The sequence below is a fragment of the Argopecten irradians genome, chromosome 3, assembly GCF_041381155.1.
Source record: "Argopecten irradians isolate NY chromosome 3, Ai_NY, whole genome shotgun sequence".
Classification (NCBI taxonomy): domain Eukaryota; kingdom Metazoa; phylum Mollusca; class Bivalvia; order Pectinida; family Pectinidae; genus Argopecten; species Argopecten irradians.
The window spans coordinates 8,829,667-8,846,343 of record NC_091136.1 but is presented as its reverse complement, the minus strand read 5'-3'; the positions used below and the strand labels follow the sequence as shown (position 1 = coordinate 8,846,343).

Here is a 16,677-nt window from a genome sequence, read left to right as displayed (position 1 = left end):
TTACGTTCTGATATAAAAACTTAAGTGTATATGGAGAATGTGTCATAGTCCATTCCAATTGTTCTGAAACGATGTCAAATAAGTGTATTTACATCCAATAGAATACTTTGTCAAAGATCGAGAAAAAACAAGCAGATTCTCGTATTTTCAAGGAGAAATTCTTTATGGTTACATTTAAATAACTATTGGTATGCGTTAAATTTAAAATAATAACAGAATTAGACATAAAAAGAACTTAAACCATATAGTCCAACCTAAAATTAATTAACGGTGCTACGAATGATTATCGCGAATTAAGTGAGCAAGGTAAATTCGCGAAATTTCATCTCCGCGAAATTATACCTTAAACAATTCAAGTTCAAAGATAATATATATATTCATTCAATTTTGTATCCGTAAAACTTAATCTCCGCAAAAATGTTCTGAAACGGAAATCGCCAAATTGAGTAGCCTCGAAAAGAAAGTTGTTTTACAGTGCCTTGCTCATCTATAAAGCTATTTAAGTTATTCCACATGATTAGAGTACGTATACGTAGTTAACCATCTTGAAGTTAACATGGTCCAGGTTTTATTTTCACAAAATTGCCCCTGTTTCCGCAATCATTTGAAAATATTTTCAAAACATCGCCAGTAAGAATGACCACGTTTTCCCCACACACAATAATGTAGTTCTATCAAACCGTATCAAAAGGTGATACAACGTATTAGGCTTATTACAGTTTAGTGACAATTTTCAAATCAAAATAAAATCATTTCTTGTTAATCAATCTTACCAGGATTTCATAGAATTTCTAAGTATTTCTTACTCTACCTACCTGCCCATTTTAGACAATCTTTAATCACTGGTTTTGCAGCAAATGATAAATGAAAATGTCACTAATCTTGTTTGTTAAGCTAATCATATTTTTGAACAACTGGGCGCTGAATGGTATCAATTTGTTTCGGTGTGGCTTGGTTTTGAATATTTCTAATTTTGCGATAAATGTTCTTGTATAAAAGTTACCAAGCCATTCACAGATGTTATTAAAGTTTATCATAGAAATTTAATTTGCTCTTGATGGCTATGAAATTTAAAACCAACTAGCGAAAAACAATTCAATTTAATAGCAAATTCCCAAACCTGACGAATGTTAAATATCAGCTTAATAGCCATACTTATTGGGGGGAAATGGAAAAAAGCAAAAATCTCCAAACGCATTTGAACAAATAACAGCACATCGACCACACAATATATTCACCAAATGAAGACTACCTCTAAAGGTAGTGTTTTATGTAAAATCGTCTTCAGTACAACTCTTATAACGCCATTTACGTTTCGGCTACGCATGAAACTAGTCTCGAGTCTCGCTCTTAACGTTAACACAACGTTTTCAGTCAGACCAAACTACGATTGAATACAATCCACTCAGCTATATTGATTGCTATCCCGTCTTTGTCCAATGCTGTGTACTAATTTTTACCAGCATACTATCACCAAACTTAGATTGTTGGGTTTAAATAGTTTAACGTCCTATTAACGGCCAGGGTCATGTAAGGAAGGACGTGCAAGGTTTGATGGTGAAGGAGAGCCGGAGTACCCGGAGAAAAAACACCGACCAGCGAACCCGCATCCCAGAGGTGGACCGACCAGCGAACCCGCATCCCAGAGGTGGAGGGCTTGTGGTAATATGTCGGGACATCTTAACAACTGGGCCACCGCGGCCCCCTAAACTTAGATGGCTATTTATTGTATATGATCTACATTGTATTACATTGCACATTATGTAGCGTAACATACATAAATTGATCTTTTCGATTGTCGCTAGCGTTTATGATAAATTACTATATAGAGTTTGAATATACTCTTTTCCAATCTCGGGCATTAGCGTATCATCATCTTGGTCTGCTTTAACGGCAATAGGTATTTCATAGTGTCAGGAAAATACACCCAGGTCATGGCTTGTGTGAGATTCTCTTCGTGCGCCTGGTACCGACCGTTAATGTTGACACGAGTGCAATTAAAGAGCCACCAGCCGCAATGGCGCAGCTCAGCACAGTTCACAGAGGGGTTGATGTCGCCGTCTCGATCATACGTGGAGAAGGCACGAGCGTCCAACGTAGACATGGCGTCATCTATAGAAGAGATAAAATATCATTCCAAACGCCACCCCTACAAATGGCATGGTAAAAATCATGAGATTACCATAATTACTCAATTGACACTACTGTAAATGAAAAGCTATTAAGATTTCTTGTTCATGATTTATCCTTGGTTTAAGGTTCCATTAACATGAGGCACCAGGTCAAAGATCACGAAACTCTCTTAAGTCTGAACAATCTTACGTTTAGACTTAGCCTATTACATATGATGTTATTCATAGCCTATCGTAGTCTTCTCCTGATATTGATGGTGAAAATCATGAACAATGCTGCTCTCTATACACCGGTGCCCGCTTATGGCATTGTGCTTTAGTGAAATAGACCAAGTCATCAAATTGCATTATCCACAAATGGAAATGAGAATAGATGATATATGCCTAATCATGTTGATTTGATGCTAAGCAAAAGAGCGACATTCTGATCTTCTGACCACCTTGTAGTTTTCCATATACACTCTCTTTTGACTGCTGTGATAACCATAACTTATATAAGCCTTCCAACATATCTCATTATTTTCTGCTTAGCTGCTATAAAGGGAATTTCATTATTACAGAAGATTTTCTTTTAATACTACTATGAAAACTTACATGACACATCACCGGAGAACCCCGCCACACCAAGTTGATAATTCTGGTCCTCAGACGACACGCTGAACGTGGAGTACTGGGCATATCCTCTCGTGCCATCCCAGGCCTCGAGCTCCACACGTAATATCCTTGGATATTTCGTCAAAAGGTGCAGATTTTCGTTACCTTTGGATTATAGTATAGCAAAGAGTAATTAAACATATTGCTGAAAGAAGAAATTCCATAGATAAACAGATTTTTCTTTGTTTACATGTTTATATTTTCTTTCGCCAATGCGTGGAATTCTAACTTCAAATGAATAATTAAAATAAAATCATGTGAGTGCTTATTTGTAGTGCAAAACCGTACCGAGCCAGAAGTTTCCGAGAAAATCTCCAAATCCAGTTTTATAGCTGTCCCAGTCTCGGTAGAAATCAACGTCTCCGTTTACTCTCCTTTGTATCACCTGTGGGTTTTTTTTTGTCACAAAGTTATGAAAATATCATTTATTTCATAATGCTGATAATGATATTATCTTCAATTACAGATCACAATGGAAGTTTCTTCTCTTCAACTAAACTTTATGATAATACTAATTAATTTCTCATACCAAACGTAGTAGGTTCTTTTAAACATGGGTATACCACATGGCTTCCTTTATCGTGAATTATTTTGCATCTCAATATTGTTATTTGACATGACAGTTTTTTGGCTGTACATGGTAGCCAATAGTTGATTTGTTGATGGGTAATTCAATGGCTAACTTAACAAAATGGCTCAATTTATTTTCACTTCAAAATACTTTTGTAATATAATCTACTTTAATTTCACTCTAATTTCATTAACTTCTGATACTCCACTCTTGAAATCACACAGAAAATGACCACATAATTTAGATTATCTTGCATGAAAGGGAGTCCTTATTTGTGATAACGTGTAAAGACCTAACTGATATTATCTTGCATAAAAACTTTGACTATTAGTATTTTATTCAAATCACCTACGTCTGGTAAAGGAGGGGTATCACTTTGGGCCGTTTTACGGTCACTCAATGATAAGCAAAATAGTTTCCATGAAGATACCTTAGGGTCTGCTTCATATTGTATGCTTTTCAGAATATCCGATTTTTTCTTTTCTGCGCTCATGGTAATTCTAGAGGTCAAAGGTCAAAGGGTAAAAATTGACATTTTTTCCCTTGTTTAATTCCTAATCAATTATATATTAGAATAAAGGTAATATGTTTGCAGTTTTTGTAAGTAAGTCTTGGGATTGGGAGTTCAGTTCAGAAAACATGAAAAATTCAAAAAGTAGGTCACAGTGAAAACAAAGATTTTTCAACGATTTGAATTCAAAAAGTAGGTCACAGTGAAAACAAAGATTTTTCAACGATTTGAATTTGCTATATAGTATTGCATGTGGATCTTGACATATTGATCCTGATTAAGATGATTACATCCTATGGTCACGTTGGCTAGGTCACGTGCATAAATCAGGTCATAATTAATGAATGGTGTCATCTGTCCACTAATAATCCTCTGTTTTCACATGTTTAAAACGGGATTTTTAATTATTTGAGCTTGTTTCGTGAGTTTGTTTCAAGATAAACCATCACTAAAGGTAGGATGTTAGAATTGTGCCTGCTGCCTCGTTGCATTATTGTAAAAGGCGACTAAATTGGGAATCTTAATTTTTTAGGTACTTAGATGAAAATACTTTATTTTTTTCAAGCATTTCATAGCTTTAGAGTTACCTTTACAGTTTTATTTGGATATTTTCATGATCTGCTGCAGATGATTGCATCTTAGGGTCAGATGAGTTGGGTGATGGAGATGAGTTAGGTCATATTTAATGAAAGGTAACGTCTGTCAACTATGTATCTTATGGGTTTTCTGAAAGTGTTTAAGCTATTTAAGCTTGTTTTATGAGAGAATATCAAACAACGCCTATATTACAAGCATAATGTTAGAATTGTACCTGTTGTCCTATTGTGGAACCTTTATCTAGTGGCTTTAGCAAACGAGATCATGTATTTTACATCTAGCGTTCGCCAAAAGATAATGTTATCTTAAAAATAACTAGTCTAAAGTGATAGGAAAGTGTCCCTATGAGAGAAACCTTCTCTATGTGATGTTTGAGAGAGGAATCCAATATATTTTTTCTAGTTAGCCACTAGTATTGAAATTCCGAATTTAAGCGCCTTTTCCGATCATGCAATGAGGCAGCAGGCATACTTCAAACACCATACGTGCAATGTAGGTGTTGCTTTATTATGCTCTTTTAAAACAAACTTAAATAATTTAAACACTTGCTTTAATCATGGGCAATCCAGAAGATATTTAGTTGACAGACGATATCTTTCAATGGATGTGACCTAATGTATGCACGTGAACCAGCAAATGTAACCCTAGGAGGTAGTTATCTGAAGAAGATCATGACAAAATTCAAATCAAGTGCTAGATATTATTCAAACACTTTGAAACGGTTGAAAATAAATGATTGTTCATCTCGGTAACCACGAAAATAAGATTCCAATTTAGTTGCCTTTTAGAATCATGCAATGGGGCAGCATACCTTCAGTGAAGGCGTTGCTTGAAATAAGCTCATAAAACAAACATAAATAATTTAAAACCATGATTTAAACAGGAAAACAGGATTTTTAGTGGACAGGTGATACCATTAATTGAATATGACCTAATTTATGCACGCGACCTAGCCAATGTGACCCTAGGATGTAATCATTTTAATCAGGTCATGTCAAGATCCACATGCAGTACTATATATCTATCTCAAGCTATTAAATTAGAAAAAAAATACTTAACTAGGTCACTGTGACCTATTTTTAAAAATTTTCTTCAATTTTTTAACTGAACTTCACAAACCTAAGATTCACTTGCAAAAACTGCAAATAATACTATCTTTGTTCTAATATTTACAATGTAATTAATTATGACTTAAACAATGAGAATGTCAATTTTCACCCTTTGACTTTTGATCTCTTAAATTACCATGAGCGTAGAAAAAATAGGATATTATGAATAGCATACAATATGCAGCTGATCCTAAGGTATCTTCATGCAAAATATTTTGCTTATCACTGAGTGGCCGTAAAACGGCCCAAAGTGATACCCCTTTACTTTTCATTCGATTATCGAAAATTCTAACCAACAACAGCTTCAAGGTGGCGTGTGCAAAATGTAAAATAATGAACAACAAAATTCTGTCACAGCAATGTCGCGTTTGTTGTAGTTAAAAATGTATTATGTTTTTTTCAAAAAAAAGACTTACACTTATAAAAACACCACCATAGCCATCCCAACCAATCACTTACACCACCCAGTGCAAGGTCTCTCTGGTTTTTTCTTTTATTGCTATCGTTTTAGCGAAGATCTATATGATACAATACTCTCCACGTCATACTTACTATCCACGGTGCCTCGTCAGTGTCCATATCACAAAACACTTCGATAGTGATTCCCAGTTCTGTATCGATTCTATATACTCCTGTTGGAGATTCTTGGGGACATCGGCTGAAATCTTTTTATAAGAATATTATATATAGAATAGATTTAGAAATTATGTTATTGACTATAAACAACACAGGTGATATTTCCATCATATTTACATAATATCAAATGTAATCTCACAGGAGAGCCATTATAATCAAAACTAAACAATATCCTGTAGGCTCCTCTATCCGGAAATAGTGCCGATTATTTTTAAAGTTATATGTACAGTAAATTCCATGTTCACGAATCAAAAAGGGCTTTTAATATGTTATTAACCAAAACAAATTTTCAATATTTTGAGAACTGGAATACATGCAATGCATAGGTTTTATTTTTATAAATTGTCAAACCAAGAAGCCAAGTTTTGTCTACAATTTCATTTTAAATTTGTACAATGATATTAGTAATTACAAAGTAACTTCTTCAGATATGTTTTAATCTAAATATACATAAAACATAAAAAGCAAGACAGTACATAAATTCTGAGTTATTGAAAATGTTTATAAAATGTCATACATGTTTGACCATACCTCTGAATGATTTTCACAGATTAATATTATAGACACAAAGAAATGACATATTCTCTATCGTAATTGACCAACTTAAGTATTTTTAAAACTGAATAACCTTTTTATATACTGTTATACATTTAATTCCCTCTCCAAAGGAACGCTAACACCATGATCATAAGACCTCACTCTCGAAACTCCAGGGGTTCCGATCACTTACGATCTCTACATCCCTTGACTATCTCATAAAATTGGAGGCAGCTCAGCGGAAAGCATCTGAACCAATCACAGGCCAGCAAAGATTTCCTTTGAACACTACAGAGTGAGCAACCCCAACACTAAAGCCACATATAGCCAACCACAGTGTACCGTTGTATGGCTCTTTTGATGTACATCAAACGAATAAATTACCTGTTCTGTTTTGTTGCCTCGAATTTTACTGTGAGGTGGTCCAGGGTTGTAAGATCGTAAGTGATCGGATCCCCTGGAGTATCGAGGATGATAAGACCTATAAGACCCTTCCCTCTATGATGACTTTTTCTTATTCTACCATGCCAGGGAGTTCAGAGAAGATGATGGAGTTCTTGTATAAACTCCCATTGCCCGCATCTAGCATTTCCTCTCTGTAATTTATTGATTTTGTGTTGTTTCTGGAGATGTCGAAAACTGTTCACAAACTGACAATGCCAATTAGTAAAAACGTCGATCGGTAAAACATCAAAGATAAAAAAGATAGAACAATAGTTTCTTGACCGCTCCTGTGAGAAAATGTCGATTTTTTTTTAAAAAAATCATCAATATGTTGAACGGTACGTTGAGACCAACCGTTAAGTTTACAGTGATATATGGAGCAGATGTTCCATTGGTGTCTTTTTTTACGAAAGTAGGTAAACTTCGTATGGCATCCATATTAAATAAGTTACAAGTTATATCAACATAAATAAGCCGAACTCGTACTGATAACTCAATTTTAAACATACCGATCTCCTAACAGGGGAATTCATAAACTCATAGAACTTTTCTGTTCTTTATTAAATTTTTAGATGATCTAAAATTCGCATTTTCATCGCATTCTCATTTTCGATCAAGAAAAATCGATAAAGTTGTTGGAAACATAAATAAAACATGCGACTACGAAATAATGTTTCTTTAAATATTTGCCAACTGTAATTTCCATGGTACAACTGCTAAGCGATTTGCATGATCGAACTAAATAATTTGCATGATCGAACTAAATAATTTAGAAAAAATGGATTGTGTTCTGTTTTGGTATCTGAAGCGCGTTATGGAGTAGATCTGTACAATGAAAATCATAGCTTTACTTTCAGAACAGAAACTAATCTGCATAATATACTACTACATACTTTTAGAATCTAAATAAGTGCTAATTTCATATGAGATAAGTTTTTATTGTTGCGAGCCTTGGTGATCGAGCAAATATTTAAACTTCGAAACGAATTTCAAAAAATCTCATATAAAATTAGCTCAAATTTAATAACATTTTTATCACATAATAACAACAACCTACATTTTGAATAATTTCATATCAAAATATATTGCAAAAATTCAGCGGAGGCCGCCATTTTGTTCCGCCAACCTCGAAATACTGACATTATGTTATTTATCCTGGCGTTATTTTGTTGTTTCTGTCATTACGTCACAATGAATTACCAACCAACGAAAATTATTCCAATTCATATCATACTTATGACATATGAAAAAAATATACATTTTGTAACACCGTCGAAATCACTTGATCACTTGGAATCACTTGATACCATGCGGATGATATGATAAAATGTAAAATGAGAAGATTCATTCATATTAATTATCGTTTGTAAGATGCAAAAAAAGCTAAAAACACAGAAATAGTGTTTTTTCATAGAAAAAAAAATAGATAAAAATTACGGTGACTTTGTGTTATCATAAAACAGGAGATGTCTGATAATGGAATGTGATTATGGCCTATTGAACGCTTAGCTAAAAAAATGTGTCGTCCGACTTTAAAATATTGTTCATTAATTTGAAAGAGGCACAGTGTTAGATTTCTTATAATTTCTCTATGTCTTGTTTGCCAATTTTATTGCAGTACTTACATTACATGCTATTGTAGATTTTACGTGTTAAAGACATTATCAAGTGTGGTGCTCCAAGATATCTTACCTTTCGTGAAATACACAGTTGATGTTGATGTTGAAGCTTGTGGTACCTCGCTGATCATCTTTGAGTAGGTTTCACAAATGTTGTCGGCCATCGTGTAGGAAAAAGATAGACATTCCTCATTATTGCAATACAGAGCACACATACGTCGACTCCAGACCTCTTTATTTGTACTAATCGTGTGCATACTTAGATCAGCGTAGGACACCCGATGCACTCTAATAAACGACTGTTGCTTTCCCGATACAGATATGAAAGTGATTAACAGAAAACAACATCGTACATATCTTTTTACCATTAAAGTTTTCCTTATTCGGGAAGCTATCTTCCAAATCGTCATCAAGACGATGACATTACTGTCCGGTTCCATTCGTTGAATCTCGTGATATACCCTACCAATTATACCACTACAGCAATTGGTGTATAAGGTTAACATATAAAAAGTGATATAAATTCTTCTATCGATCAGGTTCTCTCCGGGGATTTTGATCGGTTCTGCTTCATACTTGATATACTTGAATTATTTATAGAGAATGAGATAAAAGCTCATGTTTATCATCTACATATATTTTATATTAAATCACTAGTGTTTAAAAACCTTTTAAAGCCTTTCATCAATGCGGCCGGGGACTTTTTTTTTAATCTTCCAACGCATGTTTAATCTTTAATATTTTAATCGCCGATTTCAATGAGAGGCGACGAGCAAATATTAGATATAAACTAACATATCGGTAAGTTTTTTTCTTGTAATGTTAAATAAAAAAAAATATTACAAAAGACTTATTCTGTATATGTTCAGTTATAATTATTGTCCAGTTCTTATAAACTTCGACTATAGGATGTTATGTTTATATCCCGCCTAATACAAATACAATACAATACAATGCAATGCATTGCAACACAAAACAATACAAATAAAATTTAATTCAATACACTATGGTCTAGTACAGTACAATTCAGTACGGTACAGTACTGTACAATACAGTACAGTACAGTGCAGTACTGTACAGTAAGTGCAGTACAGTACAGCACAATACAGTACAATATTAGAGAATCACACATCATATAATTACAATACATTTAAAATACCATAGAATAATTCGCTTATGTCTATGATGTCGTATACGGCTTACGAGACACTACATGGATATACAATTATCTGTTACAATTAGAGAACCCAAACTCAGCCGTCCATGGCTATGATGTGGGAGTAACCGCCTTGTTTACAGTTGTAACACCAACAGATAGCTAAATTGATACATTTTAATTTACAGGCGTAATGAAAACAGAATTTAATTGAACCTGCAATTACTTATTTGAAGTGATGCGTGACCTAAAATTACCTAAAATGCATATGTCATTACCAAGAAACAGTCAATACAGATGCATATCTTATGCCATGCCATGCAATTACTGAACAGGGATCGTCTATCTGTAATCTCCGCGGAATTATTCTGTTGTGTAATAAATTGGAAATCTCAGTCTGTACTGTGGCCGAGTGGTTAAGATGTACCGACATATAACCACATGCCCTCCACCTCTGGGTCGCGAGTTCGAATCCCATGTGGGGCAGTTGTCAGGTACTGACCGCTGGTCGGTGGTTTTTCTCCGGGTTCTCCGGCTTTCCTCCACCAACAAACCTGGCACGTCCTTAAATGACCCTGTCTGTTAATAGGACGTTAAACTAATCAAACCAAAAAGTAATGTTTACTGATGAATTTCAATCGAATAAAATAACACATAATGATGATGTAAAATAATGCATGTAAATAGGAAAATGGCTTTGATCATTGGTCTATTACATATAAAACCATATGTAAATGGGGAAAATGACTTTAAAATATCATACTACATCATCAGGTTGATTAAATACCAGATCCAGTTTCCCGATATTAAACAAACGATGTTAAGATCAATGTCAGCAATATTTTACTTCATAATCAAAATGATTTGGTGGAAAATGACTAATTAATTACAGTAATGATTATGGTCGAGAATCATGTTGCAATGTGATAAAATCGAAAATAAAATCATATTTCGAAAATTGAATGTAATGGGGTTTTAAACTATGTCAATAGGAAAAAACTTAAAAATAAAAGGAAATGATAGACAAGGAAAAGAACAAAACAATATTAGTCTTATGCCATGATAAGGATTCCTATCTATATTAAATAATAGGCTTGACAAGAATTTGTTACCAATCTCATATCACAAGCATATTTTGGTTTTAAAACGCGTTTTCAACACAGCTGGAGATATTTTACGTAATGTAGAATACTAATTTATATCCATATTTTTTGAAAATATCACTTTTATTGTACACTGATGATCAGGCGTACTACCTGACACTGATGGGAAAATACAATTAAGTTCACTTACTAGTACACAGGCAAAAGGGCCACACATGAAATACATGTGTGAAACGCATGAGAGCACACCCGTATATCACATATGTGGCACTTAAACCTGTTTATAAAGAATGTTTAGGGTAATGATACCGAATGACATGCTCGATATGTTGTCTGTACAGCTTACCGATTATTTTCAGAAAATGTTTGTTTCCACAACACTAAAGTTAATCTCAGGATGGTACTAGTTAGCCTAGTCGCTATCGATAAAACAAATCATGAGCAAATAGAAGCAATAGTTTATTACAGAGCTCTATTGAGCTAGAGGTTTCAGTGTTAATTTCCAAATCAAGATTTAAAGTCATCCCAGTTACGATAGAAATAGTCTTTACTACTATGTTGTATGAAATCATTGTATTAAATCAAAAGATCAAAAATCAAAATGTTCCCTCATGGTAAGAAAACTCAAAATTAGTGGCGAAACCAGCAAAGTGTATCATAGAATGTAAGGTAGTTTTCTTTTCTTTCTTTTTACAGAACGAAATTTCTTGTGTCATATTAGTTCCATAATGAAGCTACTACATCTGAAAAAAAACATCTAGTCGGTGAAAGCTTTATTTTTTATATTAAAAGAGTTCGCAGACAAAAAGCTTTCATGTTTACATGAAAAGAGTAAAAATGATAATATAGGTAAAAATTAAGATTCACCTCAAATAACATAGTCTTGTCGCTGCCTGTCACGATTGTTTTCTTATTGAAAGTGACAATAAAGTATACTTTATACCCAAATATTTACTAAAATAATTTACAACGGGTATCTAAAATAAAAGCAAAACCAAAAACTAAGAACGAAAAAATATGTGCTTGTCTCCAAATTCTATTTATTATTGACATAATTTATCAGTACCATATCATAACAGAATTATTACAGTTTTTAATTAAATGGATATAAGTTGATTAATACATACTAAGTTGTATTTTGCATATGACACAGATATACAATCATTGTGAATTATTCGCTTGCTGGGCTTTGCAGCTAATATGTCATGTAGATTGTTTTATTCGAAAATCGATATGAGGGAAGGCACAGTTCAGAAAGCAGACTTTACTATAGATTTCTGTCTCTATTCAGGCGCCATGAGTCTTCCATTGTTCGTCAAACATCATCTCTAAATTATTCCTCTTGTCAGAAGCCACTCATCGTCCGTTGTTCAGGGTGGATCATCATATCATCCTATTTAGCGTTCCTGCAATTAGGCGCCACGCGTCGTCCATTGTTCATGGTGGATCATCCTATTTAGCGTTCCTGTAATTAGGCGCCACGCGTCGTCCGTTGTTCATGGTAGACCATCCTATTTAGCGTTCCTGTAATCAGGCGCCACGCTTCGACCGTTGATCATGACAGATCATCCTATTTAGCGTTCCTGTAATTAGGCGCCCCGCGTCGTCCGTTGTTCCTTGATGATCATCCTATTTAGCGTTCCTGCAATCAGACGCCACGCGTAGTCCGTTGTTCATGACAGATCATCCTATTTAGCGTCCCTGCAATCAGACGCCACGCGTCGTCCGTTGTTCATGGCAGATCATCCTATTTAGCGTCCCTGCAATCAGGCGCCACGCGTCGTCCGTTGTTCATGGCAGATCATCCTATTTAGCGTCCCTGCAATCAGGCGCCACGCGTCGTCCGTTGTTCCTTGATGATCATCCTATTTAGCCTTCCTTTAATCAGGCGCCACGCGTCGTCCGTTGTTCCTTGATGATCATCCTATTTAGCCTTCCTTTAATCAGGCGCCACGCGTTGTCCGTTGTTCATGGCAGATCATCCTATTTAGCGTCCCTGCAATCAGGCGCCACGCGTCGTCCGTTGTGTATTATCATATTTAGCGTTCGTGTAATAAGTCTATTATTAGTTTCAAAAATGTTCTTATTTATGCTATGTATTGGTATTGAAATATTCACCAGTATTTTGTACATGTTTCTAGTTTATATCAGTCTTTGCTGTTGAAGACAAGGTTTATTTTATTTTAAGTACTATGGCGCCAGAACCATACTACACGTGACTGTTATTAGTGTTCTGACTGCCAGTGATACAATTATCGATGTTCTGTCATTCCGACAGCGAAATCTGAATTACCAATAAAACACCCTATTAACACTGTATATGTAACGAGGAACTCATTAACCTCCATGATGGTTCGATGACAGCAATAAAACGCTGGTTGTACATTTTCTACATTTAAAGCACTAAAGCATGACTACTGGGTTGTAAATTATAAAGAAGTCTATATACCCTTTTATTGTCTCCACTTACATGCCTTTAACGATACAGTTTAAACTAGCTGCCTTACAGATTGGTGTCTTTTGCAGAACGAATCGGCTTAACAAAATAACACTACTAAATTACTAAATTCGACAAAAGTTCTACTCTTGTTGATCGCATACCTGCTGAAGAAAGGTGTCAGGATAATTCAATTTCAGTTCTTTTATTGACTTTGGGACAATGGTCCATCAGTACAAAAGCAGACATATGTCTTGTTAACACCATACATTATAACAAAATTTATTGACTTAATTGTAAAATTTGAGTTTTAGTAAATGAATTCCGACGACATGTTGGTCTATGGCTTGGACATTTCATAGGCTATGGTATTCATATTTTATGCTAATGACTATCGTTCTATAAATACCCCATATCCTGATATTGCTTATGTCTGTTTTAATTACAATGTGACCAGAACAAGCTCTACTACGTAACCTTACCAAGCATAACGTTGTTGCCACTTTAGTTCAGTAAAGGTAGCAATTCCTTTCCACATGCTACATTTAAGCGATGAACGTCTTTCAGTTGGCATTCATAGCAAATATAAACCTTTGTCTAGTTGGTATTCATATCGGCTATGAATTCCAACTGAAAAAACGTTTAACCGTAAATGCTTGTATTTCATGACTTTCGTGGTTTTCCAATGCTCGTTCGGGCTAAAGAAATATCGACAATGCACCAATGAATTTAAAAAAATGTTTGTATACACAATTAAGGATTAACTTGAATAGCTTTTTTATGTTATGGAGATATAACACAAAAATCGGAGTGTACTCTCATCATAAACCGCTTCGCGGTTTATTTAGAGTACACTCCGATTTTTGTGTTATATCTCCATAACATAAAAAATCTATTCAACTTAATCCTTATAATTCAAATTACTAAAGATAATCTCTTCAATACTCAAAATTCATTTTGGGATTCCTTTGTCTATGAAATCATTACGCCGTCATCTCAGCCAATCAGAAGCAACGTCACAAACGGCGACGCCATTTTTTCTTTTATGGGCTGATAAAGTAAATTTTTAAGCCAATGAAAACGCTGGTAACAAGCAAAATTGAATTATTGATATGATATTGATATAAGTGTTTTAGTAGACTTCCCATTATCTCTCAAGTATACAATAAAAAAACGCTGCAACAACAACAAAATATTTGGTTATTTTTATCAGATTATGTACTTTACTTTGATTTTCTTTTGCGTGTGACTTACATATGCGAACTGCGAGATGAAAATATGTTCACGAAAGTTTATTTCCAGTAACTGATAACTGTTACATACCCTGTTGTCAAATGTAAATCCCGAAATGATGTTGTCGGAAAAGAAAGTGCGTTTACTTAACTTCTCATCTGTAAGCTAAATCTTATAATTGTCGGCGCTCTTATATCTTCTATCATCTCATTGATAAGGCCACAATTTTAGTGTTTGGCTTCAAGTGGACTCTTTCTCCTTATAATAATATCTACAGCGAGTCTGTATCAATTACAGTCTTAATTGTTATAGGTATTTTTTTTATTGAAATCATCACCCTTAATGACACGACTAAACATTGGCATCATCGTTTGTGTTTGTACATGTACCCTTAACGGCTTTTGATTTTTTAAATGGGAATGCAAAACGAGATTGATAATTTTGTACAGTCGCAAAAGTTATTAACTTAACGTTACTATTCACTTATCATCACTTTCTAAACAATTTAACTAAAATAATTAGTTAATTTTCATAACACGGGTCGTATTATGTTTCCCGCCGTCGACCTAATTACCGCACGTAATTAGTTGATAATTAACGAGACATTACCAAGAGAACGCGAAACCAATCAACAGGAACCACTTCCAATGAAAACTAAAGTAACAAACAAAGACACTTCGCGATCGCTTACTATGGATACATCGATATCCAAGGAACTAACACCAAATGACAAAGGTGAACAAAAAACAAGTCGAGTGAGTGGTAGGGCAATAATCAAACCAAAACGCTATGAGAACTAGATAATGCCCATGACTTGTGCCAAATTCGTGTTCGAACATTTGTTTAAGTGTTTGATATTGTTCGTGAAATATATGTCAGACAATGGTTAAATGGTATTTCAAATTTCAAGTATTTTCTATATTTGACTGTTTAAAGTATTTTAATGGTTAAAAATAAGAAACAAGGTAATTTGCAGTATACTAACAAGATTTATTCAATAATTTCAAATATGAAGTAATTATATAATAAGCAAACTACTATATTGATGATCTGCAGAAGTAATACATTCATTTTTCAACATTTGATATATAAGGTAAATTTGGAAGGGAGATGTCATATAATAGCTATAGTCTTGGTCTAAAGTATGTACGAGTTACGTCCCTTGTATCGTAGTCTGTGTTATGTAACATGTATTGCTTACGTCATCAATAAAGGGGTTCTAAGAAATGGCTGCCTCAGTTATCCGTTAATAGCACAATAATCACTACACTCACCAGCTAAACAATAAAATGAATCGTCACTGCATGTAAACAAAGATTAAACAGGAAAACTTGCATATCTCATTCAATCATTTAGATTTATTAAAGTAATTAACAACTGACAGAGAATTCAATTACACTATTGAAATATCGAGTAATACAATACAGTGTAACTTAACTACCACTCCTACATACAAATATTACACTAATTCTTAATAATGTATGACACTCACTGAAATCAGACAAATATGATATAATAAGACTAAATAGCAACTGTATAGGGGAGACAAGGTATTTCGATACCCGTAGGTAAAATTACAGGTACATACATGTACAAATGTATATCTTACACAGATGTAACACTTCTTTCTGTATTTCTTAGTGATTTTCCCGGACACCAGTGTCAGATGTTCTCGGAGTCAGTATGTGCAGCCTGTATTTCGTTAATCAATACGTTGGCAGTTTCCAGCTTTCGTACCACCGGTCTTGGCACTCTCTCAGGATCCATTCCAGCCTCTTGAAGCTCTTGTTTTGTTTTTGATCTTAGTGTTGAAGGTTGGCTGTTAGTTACTTGAACTGGACTTTCAAGTACCTTGCGTTTATTTTTGATATTTCTCTCAAGCCGTTTCTCAATTTATTTATTAACTTTGCTTTTGTTGACACTTCTGTTTTCAATTTC

At 34.3% G+C, this 16,677-nt stretch overlaps 1 protein-coding gene across 1 annotated transcript; it reads right to left on the bottom strand.

Moving 5' to 3' along the window:
- Positions 1-1,782: 1,782 nt before the first annotated feature.
- LOC138317198 (angiopoietin-related protein 7-like) lies at positions 1,783-9,067 on the bottom strand. The gene is made up of 5 exons (XM_069258751.1): positions 8,884-9,067; positions 6,127-6,239; positions 3,075-3,171; positions 2,727-2,891; positions 1,783-2,112 (listed from the first exon to the last, which is right to left on the bottom strand). Exons 1-5 carry the CDS (start codon positions 9,065-9,067, stop codon positions 1,862-1,864), a joined length of 810 nt encoding a protein of 269 aa, XP_069114852.1. The 3' UTR covers positions 1,783-1,861.
- Positions 9,068-16,677: the final 7,610 nt, after the last annotated feature.